General features: G+C 44.0%; 1 protein-coding gene across 1 annotated transcript in view; it reads right to left on the bottom strand.

Annotated features, from left to right (window-relative positions):
* PLA2G4B (phospholipase A2 group IVB) overlaps positions 1–25,828 on the bottom strand; it is a 106,247-nt gene that overhangs the window by 43,546 nt on the left and 36,873 nt on the right. The window contains exons 9-10 of the mRNA XM_088471251.1: positions 22,755–22,841; positions 7,605–7,642 (exon numbers count right to left, since the gene is read on the bottom strand). Coding sequence (XP_088327377.1) covers positions 7,605–7,642; positions 22,755–22,841 — 125 coding nt within the window. The remainder of the gene's footprint in view (positions 1–7,604; positions 7,643–22,754; positions 22,842–25,828) is intronic.

Raw genomic sequence — 25,828 nt, 5'->3', positions numbered from 1 at the left:
AGGGTGTAGGGTTAGGTTTAGGCACTTATGGGGAGGGTTAGGGTGTGGGATGGGAAGGGTTAGGGTGCGGGGTGGGGAGGGTGAGGGTGCAGGGTGGGGAGGGTTTGGGTACAAGAAGGGAGGGTTAGGGTAAGAAGGGGAAAAGGTAAGGATCTTCACCATCGGGGTTGCGCTGTCGGTCTTCTGACCGGCAGCATCCCATACGCCGGGAAATCATACCGATTCCCGTATCAATATTGCTCTGTGTTAAAGTACCTACTGCTCAATGTTAAAGTGTGATTTTTGGTAAGTAGTAACCTGATGTAATAATAACAATCAAAATATGTCTCTATGAAAACTAAAATGAAACTAAAATGAATCATAAATCACAGAGAGCATAAAATATAATTAATGACATCTGAGATATTAGCAAATGTTTTATGGAGGTAAAATGTTAGCGGTGTAATGTGGTAGTAAATATGTATAGATTGTAAGCTCTCACGAGCAGGGCCCTCTTCCCTCATGTGCTTTTCCTTCACTCACTTATACCATCTTCTCCTCACTGCCTACAATGGCACCAAACCTTTGGGTTCTGCCGCCCTGCTGCTTATTTCGGTACTATGACCGCTGGTGCAGCAATGTTTATAATCCTTGTCCATGCCCTCCAATGTTTTGTACTATACAAATGTGTCCACATACATCTATCCTCCATGCGTTACAAGTCGCGTTACCCATAATGTGAGTGCCGCGTGACTCGGTAGCGCTGAGCTTCTTTTTTGCTGCAAATAGTCTTATTCGCAAAGTGATACAAGCAGTTTATGCTGATTAGAATGATATGCGGCATGCCTATATTCTATGAGCAACTGCCGCTGTATCTGCATGCAAAATGCTACGTTATAGTGTCAGTGGCTGTGACAATATAACGTAGCATTTCGCTTGTAGATACAGCGGCAGTTTCACACAGAATATAGGCATGCCGCATATCATTCTAATCAGCAGAAGCTGCTGGTACGTTGTGTGGGTTTTCCCCGGGTGCTCCGGTTTACTCCCACACTCCAAAAACATACTGGTAGGTTAATTGGCTCCTTACAAACATTAACCCTGGTGTGTATGTGATAGGGAATATAGATTGTAAGCTCCACTGGGGCAGAGACTGATGTGAATGACAGAAATATTCTCTGTAAAGCGCTGCAGAATATGAGCCTGATTCAGCAGAAGACGGAATTGCGAAGCCCCATACAAGCAGCTTTGCAATTGTGTCCTTGCTAATATGGTAACGCAGCCTCTTGCTTGCATTACTGACTTGAGCTGTGTCAAGGACGCAGCATCGTATAATTTGCGCGATCCTCAGCCAGGCTGAATGACCATGTGGTCACGCAAGCCGGCCTCCGCAGATGCTGGAGAGAGCCCTCCCCACCAACACCGGTGACACGCCTCCATTCCGGGAAATGGAGGCCATAGTCGCCCCCTCCACCCAAAAACAGCAGCAGACTGTCAATCATTGACAGTCTGCTGCCAGACTGCATCTTATATCGCAGTCCCGTTAAGCACATGCGCAGAGTCACAATAATCGGGAATCTGCGTTCAGGCCCTACAGGTTCAGTATATAAATACCTGGTAATAAATAAATAAGAAATGTATATATGAGATGTGAGATTCTTCTGTGCTCTGTTTCTTTTTCCTCTTAAGTTTTTAATTCCAGTTTTGCTAAGAATTTTGCAACAACCCCTGTGTGCATGGGCCTAGCAATAGTGGGTGCCCATGGTGCAATTGCTCTGGGACTATTGCCCACGGGCGCCCACACATTAGTCTACGCCCCTGCCTATGTGTGCACCATTTTAGTCTGTTTTGACGCTTGCATCATTTTCCCCATATGCTTACGTGGATAACAGATCTATATTACCTTCATTTTTACATTTTCTGGATAAAGCCTTAAGATGGCTATACAAGGTACAACTCAACCAGAGAGTTCACTATTCGATTTGGCCACAACCACACAGGAGATGCCCATCACTGCACATTGCGGCCATTAGAGGTCTTCCCACATGGCAGATAATGATGTATGTATGATATTGGGGACATACACAATGCAACATCCTGAGCTGCAATATCAGTGTGTACAGTATGTGGTATCTGTATGGTTCCTATCACTGGCGTTTGCTTAAATGCATTTTACATGTGTTAATATCCAAGTAAACTGCGTGTAAGGATGTTTGATGCCTAATGACATTTTTTGGGGGTTGTTTGTTACATTTTGCTATTATGCAGGTAAATGAATTGGAAAGCCTACAGTACACTGACACTAGTAAAAGATGCATCTCAAAAGTGTCTGTATCTGAAATGAACTTTTATTAGTGCTAAGAACACAAGCAAGATGCCAGGTGGGTGGGAGACCTTCATGCTGCAGAGAAACTTTGAATACTGTGTACAAACCAAGGGGCTGCGATCACACACGCACATAGGAATCCATCGCAGAGTGGTGAAAGGCCGTGAGGGTTTGGGGAGGCGGTGATGGGGCAGTGGTCGGAGAAACGCAGGCGTGTCTGTCCGTTTGAACGCCGTTGCATGGGCATGCATAAAGTAGCCAATGCGATTGCCTACGCAGCATGAGAGCTCTCTGTGTGCTACGAGACTTGCACTTTCTGCTAAGGATCAGACCTGCTGTAATTGTGCGTGACGGGCCGATGTGCTGCGATGTTACCGATGTGTACACAGGACAGCGAGGTATTACGGATGTGAGAAAGCAGCAGTGGGCGTCTCTATGCTGGCTGAGCGGTGGCAGGCATTAGCATATGTTCACAGAAGCATTGCGTGCGATTACTCAGCTGCGATCGCAATTGCGATCCGTACTGATGCAGGCACAGAGCCCTCAGATAAGGAAGTAGAGATTAGCCGTAACCTTATTATAAACTAGACAAGTCTAAAAAATTAAAAAATGAAACACATATGGGTGGGGTTAGAATTACAACATAGCAGCCACCTCACAAAAATAGGTTTAAAAATATTAATCTTGCGCAATATTTTCTTGTCCTTAGGGTGTTTCTGTGACAAGTTGTGAAAGAAAATGAAATTAATGTATTTTAATAGAGCCAAGGATTAGCAGTAAGATTACGTACCTGGGATCCACCCAGACAACTTCCGTGCAGCCCTCTAACCACATGCAGCATTTAAATAGTCACATTGTACCAGTTGCAGCATTATAGAGTAAAATAGCTGCATAGTAAAATAATCATGCTACTGTTCAATGTTCTACTGATGATCCAACGTATATATCTTACAAAAATATAACTTTATTTATATTTTTCAAAATGGAGGTATTATGAGCAGGTAAAATCTCAGACTTATGTAAATTTCCGTTTCCAACGTATTACGCGTTTCATGGATCGCTGCCTGCTTCTTCAGATACGGAAACGTGCTGATGATAAGCGGACAGTGACCCGTGAAACGCGTAACACTATGGAAACTGAAATTGACATAAGCCTATGAGATGTTACTTGTTCGTAATACCTCCGTATTGAAAAAATAAATATATTTGAAAGATATAGACCTCTATGAGACCATTCACATTTACCACTATTGGGCTATTGGTCCTAACATAGAGAGACAGTTATCAGGGACATTGGTATTCAATATAGATTCACCCGTCCCAGCCAACTTGCATCCAACAGTTAATTACTTTTTACATATTTACCCCCAAGGGGGTTCTAAATTCCTCCTTTCAACTCACAGTGGCGGATTAGCTGTTTAGAGGAAAGGCGCGGACCCTACGTTCTACCAAGAATAGTGATAAATGTCTCTTGTGGGAAAGATAAATCATTCTGAAGCAATTTTGTTTATAGAGTGTTTTCAAACATCAGGGGGTCATTTATTTTTTCCTCTAATGTATTTATAAATTTTTATTGACACACAAAATTATACTCGCATAGTATAAACTATTATACTTTTAGACATTGCCCTGAAAGCACCTACATAACATCTGATTTATGATGATTGTGACCTTGTTCAGTATTTTATGGGAAATTATTTTAGCAGGTTTATAGATACAGGGCCTGATTCAGTTTGGATCGCAGTTATACGATTGTTGCATTCTGCGCATGCCTATGCATCATCATGAGCGTGCGTGAGCCGGCCACTGCGGTCGGGGAGTGCGATCACAGCGACTACTCAAACCAATCGCGATTGACAGGAAGAGCCGATTTGTGGGTGGTGACGGGGAGCTGGTCCTAGAAACACAGGCGTGCCAAGGCGTTTGAACGCCGTTGCATGGGCGTGCATAAATTATCCACTGGAATGCCGTACACAGCCTGAGACCTGATAGCGTGCGCTGAAGTTACCAATTTCTGAGTAAGGTCTGACATTGTGCAAGCATGAGTGAGACTGCGACAGTACTCGATTGTACCGATGTTTTGGCAGTCTTGCTAAACATTACGGATGTGTGTAAGGTAAAGTGGGCGTTCTTATGTAGTGCAGTGGCAGCATAGCGATCACAATGAATAAGCATACTAGTGCAGTTGAACTGCTTGCGTAATCGCCATTGCAGTCGGTAGTAAATCAGGCCCTCAGTCGACAAATAAAAAAATTTAAATGAGCGATGTAAAGTATATTGAAAGCAAGTTTTTTCAAATGGTGTTGTTCATGCGTTAAGTAAGCGAACAGTATTGCTGCAAAATAAGACCTCCATGGTGTTTTGATAGAGGGGTGTTTGATAGCATTTAGCAGTGCTGGACAGCTGAACTTGCTAATTTTATACGATGCAGGGCGTTTAAGGCCATGGCTGCATGCAGTTCAGTGGTAAGAACATTGGGCCTGATTCAGAGCCGCTCGCTATTTGCGGTCGTTCGTTCTAAAACAAGGGGTGGCTATTCAAATGAACCGTTCGCTAATTGCGGTCTGTTCACGCCTCTAAGTCTGAACGAGCGCGCAAAACTTGCGGTTGTAATTTTAAAAAATACGCCCCCTGGCCGCTCGCATCCTACGTCATGTCCGCTATTTATTAGATTAATCGAGCACATCGAACAGCGTATGAACTGCTCGCTATTCTTGTGGCTGGTTTTTTCAACCGTTATTTTGCGATCAGTTCGGGGTAAAAAAAAAAACAAGTGACGTGGTCAATGACGCTGCTGTATTAATTATGCACTCCCTTAAAACGCCCGTTTTGACCTTTAAGCACGCCTGCGATCTAATTCCACACCCCCGTTTTCAAGCACCTTCCCCTGTTACCACCCACATACGCCTCCTTCTGTCACTCAAAATAGCAGGCATTCGCTATACAGCGAACAAACGATTTTCGGCTGCACTGACTGGTTCGCGCGTACGTATTACAATCCGTACGCATGCGCAGATGTGCGAAAATTGGTCAGAACGAACGAGCGGCCACTTACGAGCGGCTCTGAATCGGGCCCATTATCAGCACAGTAGGCAGAAGAGCATAATCCAAGACTGGTGCATTAATTCAAAGTAGAAAACAAAACAGTAAAGCAATTGCAGATTAAATCCAATTTGAATGTGTGCACAAGCAACTAGCTTCATATAACTCTGAGGAGCAGGATATAGGGCCTGATTCAGCATGGATCACAATTGCAACCGCGTACGCAGTTCGGTCGATGGTGCGTACTGCGCATACTGATGTGTACGTAGGACTGTGAGGTGTTACGAATATGAAATAGCGGTAGTGGGCGTCTTTATGCTGGCTGAGCGGTTGCAAAACATTACCAGATTTTTGCTACAGTTCTGCGTGCGATTCTGGAGCTACGATCACAATAGGGATCCTTACTGAATCAGGCCCATAGTCTGGTAACAGTGCATAATCTACTGTAAAGGTGCCCATACACGGTGCGATGCACCGCGTAGTGCGACTGCCGATTCGTCAGCAGACGGATCGTGCTGTCGCCGTCGGCAATCGTGTGGTCCCCGCTGACCGCACTATATGCCGGCTCCACCCTCCTCCATTTGAATGGGACCATACAAGGCACGATATAGCACCTATATCGTGCCGATCCGTCGGATCAGCACGTATATCATGCCGTGTATGGGGGCCTTTACACCAGGCAATGTCTGTGCACATGTCCAGTGGTACAGAGAGCTGCCTCTGCTACCCTAAGTGTTTGGCTCCAACAGTGAAGGGCTTTGGTAGCTCATTAATGTTGTGCGGCACATGTTGCTGGTATAGCTTAGGTGCAGCCATTCTTGCAGCATTTCTTATATTAATTTATACAGGAGTGTCTTCCAGGATCACAGTACACCAAGGGTGTTTTAAGAAACTAGTAGGCCTAGCCGGGCCAGGATTATGGCTCCCCCCAAAATCCTCTGTGAGCACAAGAATCTATATATATTTATATACCGGCATATGATGATAGTATCTTATTGCAGTGTCCTGCTGTGTCACTAACTGTTTAGTAAGCAGCTGCAGAAGTGCCAGTCTGACTGCTGGTTTACTTTACTCATAGTTACCTACCCTCCCGATTCCTGCGGGAGACTCCCGGTTCCCTGTAGAGTCTCCCACTGCCCCGGAAAACTACAAAAATCCCCCGGATTAACAGACCAATGAGAGCAAGGCAGCTTCCAGCCTATCACAAGGCTACATTCATTACTGCTCTGTGCTCTTCTCAGCACGTCTTCCAGCAGCAGCAGTGTTGCACAATGACCCGCCCCCTGGGTGCTGCTGCTACATCCCGTGTGAGTGCAGCTCGTGGAGTGAGCAGCTCTGCCCATCAGCGCACTGAGTGCCAGTGCCCACCTCCAGCGCACTGCCTTTTCATGCCTTTTAGTACCTGGAAAAGACTAAGCTCTGCAGCATTCCTAGATGAGAGGTGAGTGACTTCCTACTGTTGCACATCGTGCAGTCATGGGGTGGTGATGGTCCTGAACCATCTCTCAGGCTTGCTCAATGAAACTCCCCTATAGTCTGCTACATAGCAGGAGGGGATGCCCATTGCACTAATGCTTGTACCTGCTGTGGGAGGCTGATGCTCAGCATACTGTTAGGTCTATGACAGTCTGTATTTTATCAAATGTTGGCTGTTCTTGGAACATACTGTGTACATGACTTGTGACATGATTTATTGGTGTCATATAAAGAATGCTGTATAATCGGTTTAAATCAGGTTTCCTGATGTTTCTCCTAAGTTTGCTATAATATGGTTGATTTAAAATTATTTTGTAGCTTATTAGCATATATGGTATGTTCCCACCTATACATATGTTTTTTCTGTTAATACTTTTGTACACCACACAAGTGGTGGAGGACTGTGTGTGTGTATGGATATGTATGTACGAGTATATGTATGTGTGTGTGTGTATGTATATGTATGTGTAATATGCTTAAAAAAAACCTGAATGGCAATAGATACGTTCATTGGGGAAGCGAGACACGCCCTTTGGGCGGAGCATGGCACGCCCCCTCGTGCGACCCATACTACTACTGACTATCATCTCCCTGAAACTCATTTTCAAAAGTAGGCAAGTATGACTTTACTCAGCAGCAATTATAAATGGTGGTTACAGGGTGGGCGGCTCGGGGGCACGTGTGCTCTGGGCTACTTTCTACATTTAGCATGTGCATCCTAGTATAGTACATAACAAGATGTGCATTGGTAGGAGTATAATACAAACACTGAATACTTTACCAGTCTTTAACTTTGAGTTTCACATCCAAGGGTTTGTCCTAAGGAATAAAAACACACAGAATGAGCCGGGTCACCAATGTTTCAGTTGTTGAAAGATTTAGAATATTCTAAAAATGCAAAACATTCTCGACTGCTGTGGGCACAGTTCATATTTTTATTATTGGATAGCTAATTATTGCAACCTATGGGAAATGTTGATAGACTGTCATAAATAATCATTAATTAACAAAATGTATAAGAGAAATCATCTGTGCCATCTGCTTCCTGTCATTGTATGTAATGTGTTTGTGTCATGAATCATGATCCCATTAAAGTGCTGCGCTGTGTAATAGTCCGGTGATTTATAAATAAAAAGGTACCATAATAATAATCCAGCTTCACGACTGCTTTATGCCAAGGTGGCATCATTTTTATTCTGAACTTTAACAATTAAAGGACCAATCACACACAGATAAATCCATGCACTCTATTGTGCGCTAGTTCTTGTCTTTTGCTCACAGACATTGAAGGCGCACATATAATATATATGTATATATATATATGTTGTGATAGGTGCACTGGAGAAGTTATGGATGGCGTGTACATGTGTCCCAGATTCCTGTAATATGTAGTTAGACCCCCATGAAAAGTCTGTTTTACAAACAGATCTGAGTGTCAGCTTTTGGCAAAAGCCAGAGAATGGGTCCTGGGGGTGTGGATGTGAGAGAGAAGGAAGGGCTCCATCCACATGGCCGTTTCAGGTGTTAGGTTTTTCAGCCTGAGAGCAGACTAATTAGGGATTACACCTGGAAGTGGCTCAATATAGCTGTGTAAGAGTTTAGATGTAGTGTCTCACACACCCAGGGGAGAACAGACACTGAAGTTTTGTTCAGAGACACTGGGACCTTTTGAAAGTGCTGTGTTTGTGGTGAGGCAGTAGGTCTTGCCATTTATAGGAGGAAATTACCTGTCTAGTCAGTGCCCAGCCGGGCTAGGGTTTATGTTATGTTTGGTTTATTTGACTATTGGAGTTGCATAATAAAAACTGGTGCCGACCAGCTTGCATGAAAACCCACGACTGGAGTGCTGTTTCCTGGCTGCTGTGTGTAAGGAGGTGTCCACCGACGCCAGGAGAGGGACTCCCCCTACCCCGATCATATCACAATTGGTGGAGAATGCGGGCAATGCACACTGGAAATTGCAGCAAGAGGAAAAGTTCTACATTTAAAATTTAAAGTGACAGACACCAATTTGTTGTGTTGGATATCAACTCGTGTTCTGTGAAGTCCATGAAGGTGGCGTCGACAGATGCTTAGAGAAGCCAGGTTTTCCTACAAACCTACACCTAAAAACAACATGGAGGACATTGTTAAGGCCTTGCTCCAAACTAACAAAGTTTTGCAAGAAGCTACCAGAGCTCAGCAGGAATCCACCAATGTGCAATTATTGGCCTTGGAGACTGCCCAGAGGCAACAACAAGTCGCCATAGAGGAAACCCGCCAGGCCTTAAAAGACGTGGTACAACAGCTAGTAGTCCGGTCTGGAGATGCTTCCACTGGACTTCCAAACAACATTCGCTCCATATGGGCTCATTTCTGTAAAAGATGACTGAAAGTGATGATGTGGAAGCTTATCTTATGGCCTTTGAGAGAGCCGCAGAAAGGGAGAGTTGGCCCAAGGAATGGTGGGAAGTTCCCTTTTCTAGCATGGTTGGTGAACCAGAGAATACTGAGATGGGAAGTATTGTTAAGCCAGTTGGTCGTCTGTCTGATCTTGAGGTCAGAAAGGAGATCTTGGCAGTGGAGCAGTTATATGACCCTACTCCGGTAAAAGCCGGGGAAAATGCAAAAGTGATTGATGGTAAATCCATAGACTCTTATAATCCGTTGTCATATCCTCACATGGCACTATGCCAGGATTTTTTGTACGGGAGACATCCAAGGGGATTACCTGACATTGCCAAAGAGACACGGTAGGGGCAGTCCAGTCCCTATAAAACTTTCATTGAGCCTAGGAAAAGAAAGCCAGAACAGTTATACTATGTAAATCTTATCAAACCTTGGAAGGATAGAGCAGCTCTGTCAGCCGTCCCGGCCCCTCCAGTAAACTTAGGGCATTTGGTTCCTGAAGTGACAATAGCTAAAACCCTGTCGACCGTTCAACAGCAGGAAGTTAAGGGAATTCTTATCAGAAATAGGGTTTTGTTCTCAGATGTACCGGCAAAACCAGTCATTAAACATGACAATCACTGACCCAGGGATTAAGATGAACCTAAAGCCCAATAGGTTACCAGAAGCCCAAAGAGAATCAGTATCTAAAGAAATTAAAAAAATGTTGGAACTGGGTGTAATTGAAAAATCGCATAGTGAGTGGTCAAGTCCCATTGTGCTTATTCCAAAGCCTGACAGGAGTATACGTTTCGGCAACGATCACCGAAAATTGAACTGTGTGTCAAAGTTCTATGCCTACCCAATGTCAAGGGTGAATGAGTTAATTGAAAGGCTAGGAACAGCCAGGTATTTAACCACTCTAGACTTAACCAAAGACTATTGGCAAGTGCCATTAACTGAGAATACCAAAGAAAAGACAGCTTTTCCAACGCCAGAAGGGTTGTTCCAATACAAGATGTTGCCCTTTGGGTTATGTGGGGCACCGGTCACCTTCCAAGGATGATGGACAGAATTCTAGGACCCCATAGACGGTATGCTGCTGCTTGTCTGGGTGATGTAGTCATTCATAGTCCTGATTGGCAGTCTCATTTGCCCAGAGTACAAGCAGTGTTGGACTCCATCTATAGGGCAGGATTGACAGCCAACCCAAAGAAATGTTGCCTAGGGATGGTAGAAGAAAAGTGTCTTGGTTACACCATTGGCCTAGGTTTAATAAAGCCACAGCTTAATAACAAGGTGGTACTTGGCAATACAAAATTTCAAGTTCACAGTAGAACACAGGCCAGGAAGCCAGCTGGCCAATGCAGATGCTTTGTCACGTGTCCACTGTTTGGGGGCTGCAGTTGTTCTGCCCACAGGTCAAAACAAAGGGGGGGGGGATATGCGATAGGAGCACTAGAGAAGTTAGGGATGGCGTGTATATACTGTATGTCCCAGATTCCTGTAATATGTATTTTAACCCTCAGGAAAAGTCTGTTTTACAAACAGATCTGAGTGTCGGCTTTTGGTAAAAGCCAGAGAATGGGTCCTGGGGGTGTGGATGTGAGAGAGAAGGGAGGGCTTCATCCACAGAGCCGTTTCAGGTGTTAGGTTTTTCAGCCTGAGAGCAGGCTAATTATGGATTACACGTGGAAGTGGCTCAATATAGCTGTGTAAGAATTTAGATGGAGTGTCTCACACACCCTGGGGAGAACAGACACTGAAGTTTTGTTCAGAGACGCTGGGACCTTTTGAAAGTGCTGTGTTTGTGATGAGGCAGTAGGCCTTGCCATTTATAGAGAGGAAATGACCTGTCTACTCAGTGCCCAGCCGGGCTAGGGTTTATGTTATGTTTGGTTTATTTGACTATTGGAGTTGCATAATAAAAACTGGTGCCGACCAGTTTGCACGAAAACCCACAACTGGAGTGCTGTTTCCTGGCTGCTGTGTGTAAGGAAGTGTCCACCTACCCCCAGGAGAGGGACCCCACTACCCCGATCATATCACAAATATATATAACAAAAGCATGCACATATATACGGAGGCTTTTCGGTTCTATCATCAGTTAAATATATTAACATAGTTTTGTACTTTTCTAAATATTGTATGTGGTTTGGTTCAGTAACCTAGCCTGACTGTAATTGCAGTGATTAAAAAAGTGCTGAAAGCAGGGTTTGACCAACCTTAACAATATTTTTTACACAGAACAATACAGAGTGTACTCAGCGGCATAGCCAGGAGAGTGCAGGGGGAGCCAACGCTCCCTCATTTGAAAATCAGATATTAATCTGCGCCTATGCCGGTCCCGGTGGTATGGGCATATTCACTACACATTTTTTTTACTGCCCCTGCCTGTTCTTGTTTATGTGCCCAGTCCCGAGATCCCAGCAACATCGCAGAAGTTATGTTATGACGTTACCAGTCAAGAGACTGGAAGGGGCTGCGAGGCGGAAGCAGACAGAAATGGTGGAGCACAAGAGCATGTGTGAGAGGTAAATGCATGTGTGTTCTGGGGGGGTTGGTGTTGAGAACACAAGAGCTCAATCAGACCCGCTCGCTAAGATGCAAACGCTCGCTGCTGTCGATGGTATGCAGTGTGTATGCATTGTGCTCATGTGCATACCTTAGCGAATGTTCACAATGCGTTCGCTCGCTGCACATAGACAGCCCAGCACAATGAGTGACAGGGGAAGCCTTTTGTAGGTGGTAACAGGGACTGGCCATTAAAAACAGGGGAGTGGAGGTGCACCTGGCTGCGTTGGGTCATTTTTCTGTCGGTCACGGATTCCCTCATCTTGTGTGAGAGTGTTTCTGGTGTACATTGTTCTTTCTTCGCCTCTTTCCTTCTCCTGCCTTGGGCTTGTTTACAAAACTGAGTGCCTGTGGCCAGGGGCAGGGTATATGTGGAGAAGGACCTGAGGCATCCTGGGGCCCGAAAGCTTAATTGTTTGGTGCCTGGATCACTCCAACCACAGTTTCCCCAAGGTATCCCTGTGGATCCCTATGGACACTGAAGAAAGAGAAAATATTCTACATACAGTGCATGTCTTGGCGTCCCCTATCTATCACAGTGCACAGGGCATGGGCTCCACTTGCCCACTACAAATTTTTGTTTATTTAAGCTATAACCAGTCTCCCAATATATTACTTACACATACTCTCACACAGTGCTGCATATAAGAACAATTTGTATTATTATATATAATTCGGATTTGATTGCTTAGTGGCTATTATACAAAACAGAGTCTATAGCATGATGACTAGTATTCAATACAGAATGCATTGCCAGTGGTATATTATGAATCCCATTCCCTGCTAGCCTATTATACAAGGGTCACATGGGCCTGGGGCTGAAAATAGTCAAGGGCCTATTGGTAGAAGTGGAGGAGCGGTTACCAGTGCTGTGTGGGTGTGGCCAGTGTTGTGTGGGTGTGGTCAGTGCAGTGTGGGCGTGTGCTTCCCCTACACTATCAGCAACAATGTCTTCCTAAATATATAACAGTACAAAAATTGCATATTTCTTATGAGGAAAATAGAAATTACATTTTAACACGGCTCCCATGTGGCCAACTGGGCAACTGCTCATCATCATGCTATCATGATTAGTCTATTTGTATGTGAAGGCATGGAGCTGTAGTCAAATCTGCTGCATTGTTAATCTGGCAATGCTAATATACAATACAGTGCTCCTTCTCTGATAAACAGTATACACTACATCCCATTCTATCGTGGTCAATGTACAATAGCACCTATTCCCATACATCACAACATTCTGCATTAAAAAAATGGTCTGATTGTCCTTTATGGTAGATACACCAAGTTTGAATTCCCTAAATGAGGCCTGTCCCATGAAATCTGGGACAATAATGAGCATGCATTCATTGGTGGCCAATACAAAGTAGAGTACTTTATCATGTTGCCCTAATAGACAATACTAACCCTATTTTATGGTGGCTAGTTTATACTTACCTCCATCCACATTATTGCCAGGTCTTGAGCTGCTGCTATGTTGGCCAATAGTGGCTGCATTTGCTGAACTTCAGAAGTCAATCAGATTTCAGTGCAAAACTCAATGCTATACCAATAATGGCACATGTTGATAATATTTAGTCTCATGTCCTGCACTGTATTCTGGTGACAGCAGCTTCATGACATGACCTAGCATAATGGTGCCCACTGTCCAAGTGCTTCTGCTCCCACCGATTGTCCAGCAGCAGAGGCGGTTAGAGTAGATCCTACTTAGTTGCATGCCCCCACACATAAGGAAGGTGCCATACAGTGCCATATCTACTGCACTGCCTTATGCTGGGTACACATTAGATGATCCTGGCTCATGGGCCGACTGATGTAATGATACATTGATCGCCCATATACACAGAATGATATATCGCTATATATTGATCAGTGGCCGCAACCAGGAGCATGCCGTCGGCCACTGGATGATTGCATCTCCTGTGAAGTACAGCAGAATGGGACAACCTCGCCAACGACGCGCAGGAGTGCACAATCGTGGGTACACATTACTCAATGTGCCCTATATATCGTTTCAATCCACTTCACAACCATCTAATGTGTGCCCAGCTTAACCCCGATTGTTCAAGCAAGAGATTAAAAATTATTGAACTATGCGTGAATTTACTCACTGATCTAGTGGCTGAGTTGAAGCTAACAGTGTGCCATGTGTTTGGTCTTTAGAGAATACGGTCTTCCGACAGAACTGTTATTTGCCGGCCTTTGATACAGCAACAGATCCGCTGTGTAGCTACAATTATACCCAGTAAATGTACAGACCTGAGGTATCAGTTATAAATAAATAAATCTGCCTGGAAAAATTATCTGAGAGTGGAGCTCCAGTTTAGGTTGTGTTACTATTGTGATAAATACTCACCTTCACTAAATGTGATCGTAGCCTTACTGGAACTTCTGAATAACATGCATTGAGCATAACAAAACATACTCCAACCCAGCATCTAACTGATCATGTATAAAGCTGTGCTGGGTACACACTAAGAAGACGGGATCAGTCAGCAAACCGTTTCGCAGTCTTAGCAGCCAATTGGTAAGCTATACATTACACACTTACCAACTGGCCGCTCTATATGATGGGGCTGACATCACAACTGGGCGGGCATATCCATCTGCCTGCCCAGGTGTGATGTCAGTGTCTGTGGTTCCTGCAGCCAGTGTACGAGCAGTCGGTGGGTCACCCATACACACACGCACCACACATACAGCAATACATCTTTCAGATATACCGGCATCCGCTGTGCTGCAGGGCCGACCTGATAGGTCTGTGAATGACGTCATTCACAGACATGTCGGGTGCAGATGAACACCGATACACTCGCAATATATTGCTCGTCGATAGAACGAGTGATATATATCACCAAGTGTGTACCCAGCCTAAGATTTCAGTTATGCATTAGAAGAAGCTTCTAAAGTATCACTGAGCCATCAGAAGAATGGAAAGAGGAAGGTAATATTAATAATGAAGCGTTGTTAATCATGTAGGTTGATTAGCATGGCAAATCAAGGCTGCATAAAGGAACAAATAGTAGTAAGCTTCTAGGTCACAAACTAACGGTACACTCAGCCGGGTTTCCAAATGCCCTAATTTATAAGCACATAATCAAATAGGTATTCATCATGCTAGACTAGAGAATTCAGTCATTTCCCATATTGGGCCGGATTCAGATGTGCACAAGGATGCAGCTGTGTCTTTTGCTGCAGCGTGACTGTGTCTTTATGCAAATACCGCAGTAGATGGACAGAGACGCACACCCACTACGGCGCTAATCCGCCACTGTGCATATTAAGATGACGCACCATTTGTCGCACCATCAGGGATTGCAAAAGCCCTACAGAGGCGCAGAATCGCCATTAGAACATGGCTGCCGGTGTCAGTGCAACTGGGCAAAACACACGGTCGCTGATCACAACATGCCCGCGTCTGGCTAATGACTCCCCTGTTACCACCCAGAAACCACCACTAAAATTGCCTCTCTCTGCATCCAAATTCATTCTAGGGGGCTTATGTAATAGGTTGTGAGTTGCAGCCCTGGCGGGAACTCCTGCAAGTATTCCCGTATTTTTAAAGTGGCAATCATTTTAAAGGTAAAACCAATGTGGTTTTGTCTTAAAATGATTGCCGCATTAAAAATACGGGAAAACTTGCAGGGGCTTCAGCTCTCAACCTACTACTACAGCCCCTGTGTCTTTCAGCGGTAACCATCGAGACGCATGCGCAAACTGAAAACACTGTCCGCTCGCGCTTGGAATCGACATTGCGTGCACCTCTGTATCAGGCCCAAATAAATTTAATTGTACATTAATTTGCAAAATTTAGGCAGATTTTGGGATTCGTTTTGCTGATGCAAATTGCAAATAGAATGATTGATTAATTTTAATAAATAGAAAACAGTACCTGGATCCAATGCACTGGATGGAAGCAGCGGAAGCCACAGCAAATTGCATAAACCTAGTTAAATTTTTTGAAAATTAATAATACGAATAATAAATTGGTATTGTAGATGCCCTGCGACAAATCACATTTGCTACCCTCAATTACGTCTGCCTTCAGGCCGGACACATATATTATTATGCTATTTAGGACAACTCTTTACTCTTCCACTGCTAAAGAGGTCCATGGTCTCATTCTCCACCATGACTCATCTATCAGTAAGAAATAAATGTATACCACCAACAGTTACTGGTCTACTGATAACGGATTCCCCATGCATACACATTTACAGTACGTCACACATACACACAATTATAAAAATTGAAACAAGAATCAACCAGCCAACCCTGCAATTCTAAAGCCCTAGGTCTGTGTCTATCTTATGTTTCCACAAAGCCATGCCTGGCCTTCCACGTGCTTATCAGCAGAACTATTGTAGCACCATATTGCAATTGATTAACAACATAGTCAGTAGGTAATTAATTAAATGGGAAGGCAATGTGAGTTTGTTTACCTGGCATCTAAAATAACTAGCTAGGGTTGTGCATATATACAGGAGTGGATATCGTATTTTAAAATGTTTTTCATGCATATACTACTTTTATGTTCTGAATGTCAATCAAGAAGCTCTTTTAACTGTCACCCTCTGTATCATATCAAGGGAGGGTATGGCTTGACGTGTTGCAGACTGAGATTTGGATCCACCTCTTGCCTCTTGGCATTTGGGAGTGTTCTCACTGGAGCCATGTTCAATTCAAAACTTAATTTGCAAGGCTCTAATCAGATAAGCTTTGAACTGTAATTTTTATATATATATATATATATATATGGTTTTAACTTGTATCCTTTTACTTTGAATCTCTGGGGCATGTTTTCTGCTTTTTCTCGATATGTTGTTGGTTAATGAAGTTCCACTAAACTCTACTGAATTTTAGAAATTGTGTCTTTTTTTAGATTTCTAAGGAGTTGCTGTCTCCTGGCTTGTGAAATGTTTTTGAATGCAATACGAGGACCTTCATGTACAGGGAGAGGTCCAAGAATTTAATCTGATTGACTTTCCAATTCAATTAGCCGCGATAAGCCGTTTTCAGCAAAAAGTTTTCGCCGGTGACGAAAAGTCTGCGCCTCGTAACGTAACCAGTGGAAAAGATTCGCCTCTGAATGCAGGCGGAAAAAAGTGCAGAATTGGGGGTTTGGGGTGAAAAGTTGGGGGAACACCCCTGCAGCCTTGAGTCAGCCCCCCAAAGGTAAACTGCGTCAAAAAAAGTTTCTTTCGTTTTGGGGACAAAATAAAAATCCAAAGTTGGGGGACAAACTTAAAAACTAGCAAAATAGACGCCAGGGGGTCTCCAAAGTATGCCTCAGTTGTTTTTTTTAATTGCAGCCAATTGCTGAAGGTGCGTTTTTTTAAAACCTCACTTTAGCGATTTTTAACCATGCTTGCACCATTTTCATGTACCCCAAATTTGTTGGGACTACTTATTTTTGCAAAAAAAACCTGCTAAATGCTATTCTTCATCATATGTGCAAATATGCTATTTAGCAGCTATTGAGAACATTTAAGCACCCCAAATACCTTCAGCAGGCTTAGTCGGGGGTATCTATAGTGATCCCAAATATAAGTGCATCTTTTGGGGGGTGTCAGGCTGATTTCCCCAAATCTGACAGCACTATTCGCCTGTTTGAGTTTCGCCAGGACGCATTTTCGCATCCTTTGGAATTGAATAGGGCGAAAAGCGGCCGCACGCACGGAAAGTGTTCTCTCCCAAAACACGCGATGTAGGCGGAAAGTCCGGCAGGCGAAAAGGACGGGACTTTTCGTGGCTAATTGAATATGCCCTTAAGTCTATTGTTATTAATGGATTCTAAGAGTTCACGTATTCAGTGCTGTTCCAGATGATTTTGACGTCATCAATATACCTTTTATAATTTTGGTTTTTCAAGCATGGCTCATTCCATTATATTAAGTCCTCTTCCTGCAAACTCAGACAAAGATTTGTGTAGTAAAATGAAAATTTAATTTATTTTTTCTTCCGACATGGAGAGCTTGGTAATATCATCCCTTGGTGTCACTTCCAGCCAAAAAGCACGTGAGCCATAGCACAAATATGGATATTTAAATGAAGGACAAACCCTAGCCAAACCAAATCCAATTCTGACGAAGCTGCATGCAAGCAGCTGAATGCATTTGGGATATCTTCAGCTACCGTAAAGGATCCAAATCGAACAATGATCTACAATTGACAGAACCCAGAGTAACAAAAAAGCACACCAGTTGCACTGGACCTAAAGTAGAAGTTATTATTAGATTCTGAGAATACAGGCCATGGAACATTGAACTGGAAATTGGATTAGAACAACTCTCCCAACAAACAGCTTCTGCTATCTTATTGATCATGCAACAATAAATGTCCTATTATAAACAGAGATCAATCCAGAAAATCTTGAGCATTTACACCAAAGGACATTGAATTTCTGGAAGCTTCAGAGAAGTCCAAAGAAGTGGAAAGGTGCTCCACTGAACTAAATAAACTTGTAATAGAGAAACACAAAATTGCTATATACAAAATCAACAAAGACAGCGATTATCAAAGTAAAGACTAAAGCACAGAGTCACACTCAGGAGAAATGAACAACATACTGTATATAGACAGGCTTACAGACTAAACAAAATAATTGTTAAAATGAAACAAAAAGGAAATTAGCAAGAGACAGTAAATATTATAGAAAAGGCAACCACTGAAGAAAACCAGAATAGCCAGAAGCAAGCAGAAGGAACAATCTCTTACAACGCAGAGACGCGAAAGACAACACAAATATCAACATACCCAGTGGCTGATAAAAAGATAATTAACTTACATTTTAGATTATGTGGGGAAAAAATCTTAAGGACGTGAAAGTGTAGAAGAAACCCACTTTCTCAGGTTCTGAAAAAAGACAATCCTTAATAATGGGAGAACTAGGGTTAATTATAGTAAAATACAATGTCAAAGACATCTGTTTCAAGCTTGCAGTGTCACTGAGATTCTGAGAAAGCTAAATATGACAACCGTGCTAAACATTAACATACATAATGACATGTATAGACACAAATTTTTCATGGAAAGCATATGCGCTGTGAACGTACACAGGTAAATGACGTTGTTTCAGCAGGGCGCTGCACCCTGCCCGATTTTAAAATTGTAAAATGCGCCCTGCCTTTATGGAGGTGCCCCGCTGATCACATGCTGATGGCAGGGGGCCCACGGCGCCCCGCCTCCCACTGTGCTGCTGCACCTCTCCTTGTCCCTGCTATCCCCTCTATGGGCCGTAGTGTCCTGCACGGAGGAATGGGAATTGGGGGGGGGTGCGACTGAGCAGAGGGTGACTAGATGCCTCTGTTCACAGGGCCTGGTTCAGACCCGCTCGCGAGCGCACACAAGCGGGTCAATGGTCCCCCACTGTGCATGCGCATGCCGGAACCGGCTCTGGCGTGCGCGAGACCCGGCCAGCGACGGGCGCTCCGTCGCTACGGGTCTCGCACCAAAGCGGGGCAGCTGTCGATTGTGATTGACAGCTTGCCCCATTTTGGAGGCGGACAGGGGGGGTGGCTGGCCAAACAGAGGCGTTCCCGAAGTGAAGTCAGTGGTGAGCTTCCGGCTCTATTAGAAAGCTCACTGGGGCTTGCGGGAACGAGACCCTACCACAAGGGTCTTGTCGCAAGCCCCGATGGTCACAACCATCGCGACCATCACCTGGCCACTCGCGAACTTTTATATTGAATACGGGGTAGAGCGTGCACGCGTGCGATACTTTTCCGCCTGCCAAACAGGCGAAGTAGGCGGAAAGTCCGGGCTGCGAAAAAGTATCGCGGCTCGGTTCATATTGAATATGGCTCTAAGCTGGAGAATGTATTCTGTAAAAAAAAAAAAGTTGGCTAGCCGCTAGCGGATGGCTGGCGCATAATGCACAAAGGGTAGGGACGGCCATCGACCATCGATAGTTAGCAATCATCGATGGTTAACTGTCAATTGCCAATGGTTTTGCCATCGATGGCAGAGAGTCAACGTTTTTCTTTTCTTGACGGGACAGAGCTGATCCCCGCCCCTAGGCTGCGGCTAAGTCCTACATCTATTTTTGATTGTGCCACCAGCAGCAGTGGCCATCGAGGGGTGCAAACCATCAATGGTTCACCATTGACATTTATCGTGCCATCGATGGTAATCACTGGTGAACCCATTGATGGTAACCATCGATGGACACCCCACTGATGGCCATCCCTAACAAAGGGTAATTACCGATACAAAGCGTGATCTGATGCCAACATAAAAGCAGTGCTCATATTTATTCATTGTCCCTTGCCATAATGTTATTACACTAACAAGAAGATAGCAGCAACTCCCGCTAACTCCCATTTACTTTTGATGTCAAGGGGTTACAGTCAGATATATCACTGTGCAGCCCCTTTCATCCCTTGGACCCTCATTCCCAGCTAATGGTAGGTTTGGAAACTACACATACGATCAGTCCCAGCCACCATAAGGAATGCCAGAAGGACCAGGTAAAAGCCAAGACTGAACAGCCATCTCCCTCTTCTTACCAGAGCAGGGAAGTGAAAGGACAGCAGAGCAGCATGCAAGCACAAGGAGATAAGAGAGAGCAAACCAGAAGGAGATTTCAGTCCCAGAATTCCAGTACCCTTCCTCTAAGCACTGGCCGGATCCACTATATCACCAAAGAGATACTGTACACCAAAGTTTGTAGCATCCAGAATGGGCCCCTTGTGTGAGATCACCTCCTCATGGTAAAACCCTTCTAGGTACCAAACAAATGATTTATGAACTCAGAATATGTGGGAGATGTATCAAGCCTTGGAGAGACAAAGTGGAGAGAGATAAAGGGGTCTATTTACTAAGCAGTGTTAGGAGACAGAGTGAAAAGTGATAAGGTGCCAGCCAATCAGCGCCTAACTGTCATTTTTCAAACACAGCCTGTGAGATGACAGTTGGGAGCTGATTGGCTGGCACCTTATCACTTTTCACTCTGTCTCCTAACACTGCTTAGTAAATAGACCCTAAAGAACCAACAAATCAGCTCCTAACTGCCACTTTCCATGCATAGCCTGTAAAGTGACAGGAGCTGATTGGTTGGTACTTTATCTCTCTTCTTATACATCTCCCCCTGAATATGATAGCCTAGACCAAATCGTATTGTCGGCGTGGATTCCCCCAAGCCAATATAATTTACTTAATGTAAAGTCTACAGGCCTAAAGGACTGTAAGTGGCCAATGACAGGCCCATGTTGGCCATCTATACAGCATCATCGAGCATATGTGAATCACCATGGTCACAATGTGGTATTACTGTTTAGATTGCATGTCAGTATGTTTGAATTTCATTTGACAGCTAACCATATAATTATGTTGTGTTCATTCTAATGCTGGGTAGGGCCTACCGGTAAATAGACACCTACAAATATGATTACCGACACACGCCCCATTCGGTTTACGCTGTCCCTATAGTTTCATTCACCTTCCTCCTGCCCTCCTTGGCCTATGTTACTGTATGTATATAATCACACCAGTTGGGATTTTCGCCCCTCCCACTCGCACGATTACTTTATCCCACGGGTGACACAGGCTAGAGATTGTCCTAAGTTGACCCCTTGCTGGTGAAATACAAATCCAACCCTGTTGTGAAGAGATCTATAGTAAATAAATCCACAGCTACCGTATTTCACCCCTGGTTGCCTCTGGCTAAAGCATTACATAGCAATATTGGGACACAAATCTGTAACATTATGTATTTGCAAGTGGGAGTAAACAATATATAAATGTACTTAAATAAATTTTGAATGTTTTGTTTTTTTTAGAAAAATATTAAATTCATTGTTTGGTCTCACTGGCTATTGGTTCATAATCCCACAACCGTTTTAGCTACACAACTAAACCTACTTGTCAATGGGTAGTTAGAACAATGTAGCATTTTCTCATTACAAATTGTATTATTACATATTATTATTACGTAGCTAATAACTTATACAATAAATGTCTATTTAGAATGTTGATATATTCAGTCTATATGTTGACATAGGGCCTGATTCAGTCGGGGATGCATGTGGTGTTGGTGCTGCGTCTTCGGTAGCAGCGGATCCGAGACGTTATGTAAAATGATGCAGATGTCGTCTTTTGAAATGAGACGCCCACCTGTGCCTTATCAGTGTTGGAAGACGCACCATCGGATCATCATTGGAACATCGGCAGAACATCGGACATCGGTTACTCAGATTGTCCACCGCAAGTAAGCTGCTGGCTGCAATTTTCCACTATTCTGATTCCCCTTTTACTATTTATATATTTGAACTTTTGTCATGGCAATCTGTGATTATATTTGTACTTCTAGGCTAATTTGCTGTTAGCTTTCCCTGGCAAATCACTAGCAGATTAGAACTTCAACTTTACCTGTCAGATAAAATAACTGCCAAAGCAACATTTGCACACAGAGGAGCTGATTCTGAGTGGAGCGCATAGAGGCTGTACTTGCCGGCAGCCACGGAAGTCTGAATTGCAACCTTATACTAATGTCAGTATCCATTCAACTCACGTGGGAGCTTGTGCGCGTGCAAGCGGAACCGTGTACCTCCCACTGATTTTACACCGTCCGCCACTGATGCCATCATTGGTACTGGCACTTGCACCAACCCTGTGCTACTGTAGATGTTAGAGATCTGTCAGAAACAGGCTTCCCTTCCATGTACGCAGGACTAGGAATCTCACTGAGCTTTAGCTACACGCCCACATGTCAGGGTGGTTACATGCGATCGCAATGTCACCGCCTATTTCACACCCCATTTCACGGAAAGACAGATCTCACCAAGTTATGCCTGACTCAGCATAGGACGACATATGCAAAAATGAGTAACTTGCATCTGCGCAACATGCACTGTATGCAAGAACTGAACGGCTGAACACAGATCCGTGTGACTGAGAATCAGGTCCTATATCGGCACATCCTTCAGTCATTATAGATTGTTAGTTGGATGTCGGTGGCAATGAGAATGTAAGACAGTAGCTGAGTACTCACTTGCACAGGGAGAAGCTGGATTTTCTGTTCCTGCCCGGCAGTAAGCGCTCTCATGGGAATTATTTGGAGACTCTGGTCCTCTTCACCCTAAAGAATTAGGAATATTTAATTAAAACGAATTTTACCACACAATTAACCACATTTTTAGCATCTAACCAGATGCAATAAAATCAATGAGCATTTCAATTATTTATTTATTATTTAGTTTTATAGCCATTGTATGGCAATTCAAAAATACTTATAAAAATATTCTGCATCTCTGGCAATTAAGATGAACCATAATCACTATTGACTATCGTAAACATCATGATAACTAAAATAATTATCATTACAAAGAAAATGTGTTACTATAGGCACCAAAACACTGGCACATCTATATTGTCCTATCATATCAGTGGTGAATTTCTGTTTTTATACATATGTACTTACTTATTTATTCAATAAATCTGATAGTGTTTAATACTCACATAATCTGGGCTAAATTATTTCTCTGACATTATCACAGCAACATGGGAGTATAAATAAATGTCCAAGGCGCATTCTCACTCAAAACAGGAGTAAAATACATTAAAGATTTAGGGGTATATTTACTAAAGTGCAGGTTTTTAGAAGTGGAGATGTTACCCATAGCAACCAATCAGATTCTATTTAACATGTATCAAGCACCTTCTAGAAAATAATAACTAGAATCTGATTGGTTGCTATGGGAAACATCTCTACTTCTAAAATCCTGCACTTTAGTAAATATACCCCTTATTGTAGTCTTGGTGCATCCATATTGGTATACACTATGGCATCCGTTCTTTTGTCTTCTATTGGGAACTATTGAGAGATTATCGGGGAAAAAAAACAGCTTCCAGAATACATATATTTATGGCCAAGTCAAGTAACGACAGGCTACGGTGTAATATTGCCCAATGCGATTATCATTTGAAAAAGGGGAGTGCTAATAATGCACTATTATATGAATGAAAACTTTTCAGGCAGGGTACACTGTGAACCTTTCTTTTATCTTTCCATAAATCACCATGTGCCCCAGAAACATTTTTTGATGTTGTTGTTGAGAAAGTTTATTCCCCTTCTATGGGGTTTAGATTATTCTACAACTTTAAAGTGAAAAGGACTATTTTGGGAGTTATACATTACATACAATATAGAATCGCCATTGTCTAAATTGTTTGAGGACATACCATGTTTCCCCGATAATAAGACAATGTCTTATTTTTTTTTTATTGGTTAAAAAAACTCCATAGGGCTTATTTTTGGGGTAGGGCTTATTTTAATTAACATTGACAGTATCATGCCCTCAGTCCTGCTTTTATCCCCATCATGCCCTCAGTCCTGCTGTTATCCCCATCATGCCCTCAGTCCTGCTTTTATCCCCATCATGCCCTCAGTCCTGCTTTTATCCCCGTCATGCCCTCAGTCCTGCTTTTATCCCCATCATGCCCTCAGTCCTGCTTTTATCCCCATCATGCCCTCAGTCCTGCTTTTATCCCCATCATGGCCTCAGTCCTGCTTTTATCCCCATCGTGCCCTCAGTCCTGTTTTTATCCCCATCATGGCCTCTGTACTGTTTTTATCCCCATCGTGCCCTCTGTCCTGTTTTTATCCCCATCGTGCCCTCAGTCCTGCTTTTATCCCCATCGTGCCCTCAGTCCTGTTTTTATCCCCATCGTGCCCTCAGTCCTGCTTTTATCCCCATCGTGCCCTCAGTCCTGCTTTTATCCCCATCGTGCCCTCAGTCCTGCTTTTATCCCCATCATGGCCTCAGTCCTGCTTTTATCCCCATCGTGCCCTCAGTCCTGCTTTTATCCCCATCATGGCCTCAGTCCTGCTTTTATCCCCATCATGGCCTCAGTCCTGCTTTTATCCCCATCGTGCCCTCAGTCCTGCTTTTATCCCCATCATGCCCTCAGTCCTGCTTTTATCCCCATCGTGCCCTCAGTCCTGCTTTTATCCCCATCGTGCCCTCAGTCCTGCTTTTATCCCCATCGTGCCCTCAGTCCTGCTTTTATCCCCATCATGGCCTCAGTCCTGCTTTTATCCCCATCGTGCCCTCAGTCCTGCTTTTATCCCCATCACAGCCTCAGTCCTGCTTTTATCCCCATCATGCCCCCAGACCTGCTTTTATCCCCATCCTGCCCTCAGTCCTGCTTTTATCCCCATCCTGCCCTCAGTCCTGCTTTTATCCCCATCCTGCCCTCAGTCCTGCTTTTATCCCCATCATGGCCTCAGTCCTGTTTTTATCCCCATCATGGCCTCAGTCCTGTTTTTATCCCCATCATGGCCTCAGTCCTGCTTTTATCCCCATCATGGCCTCAGTCCTGCTTTTATGCCCATCATGCCCTCAGTCCTGCTTTTATCCCCATCATGCCCTCAGTCCTGCTTTTATCCCCATCATGCCCCCAGTCCTGCTTTTATCCCCATCATGCCCTCAGTCCTGCTTTATCCCCATCCTGCCCTCAGTCCTGCTTTTATCCCCATCCTGCCCTCAGTCCTGCTTTTATCCCCATCATGGCCTCAGTCCTGCTATTATCCCCATCATGACCTCAGTCCTGCTTTTATCCCCATCGTGCCCTCAGTCCTGCTTTTATCCCCATCACAGCCTCAGTCCTGCTTTTATCCCCATCATGCCCCCAGTCCTGCTTTTATCCCCATCATGCCCTCAGTCCTGCTTTATCCCCATCCTGCCCTCAGTCCTGCTTTTATCCCCATCATGCCCTCAGTCCTGCTTTTATCCCCATCATGCCCTCAGTCCTGCTTTTATCCCCATCATGCCCTCAGTCCTGCTTTTATCCCCATCATGGCCTCAGTCCTGCTTTTATCCCCATCATGGCCTCAGTCCTGTTTTTATCCCCATCATGCCCTCAGTCCTGCTTTTATCCCCATCATGGCCTCAGTCCTGCTTTTATCCCCATCATGGCCTCAGTCCTGTTTTTATCCCCATCATGGCCTCAGTCCTGCTTTTATCCCCATCATGGCCTCAGTCCTGCTTTTATGCCCATCATGCCCTCAGTCCTGCTTTTATCCCCATCATGCCCTCAGTCCTGCTTTTATCCCCATCACGGCCT

Source organism: Taudactylus pleione, unplaced genomic scaffold (genome assembly GCF_031769625.1).
Source record: "Taudactylus pleione unplaced genomic scaffold, aTauple2 ptg000113l, whole genome shotgun sequence".
Classification (NCBI taxonomy): domain Eukaryota; kingdom Metazoa; phylum Chordata; class Amphibia; order Anura; family Myobatrachidae; genus Taudactylus; species Taudactylus pleione.
The sequence above is the reverse complement of the archived record's forward strand: the minus strand, read 5'-3'. Positions and strand labels throughout refer to the sequence as shown.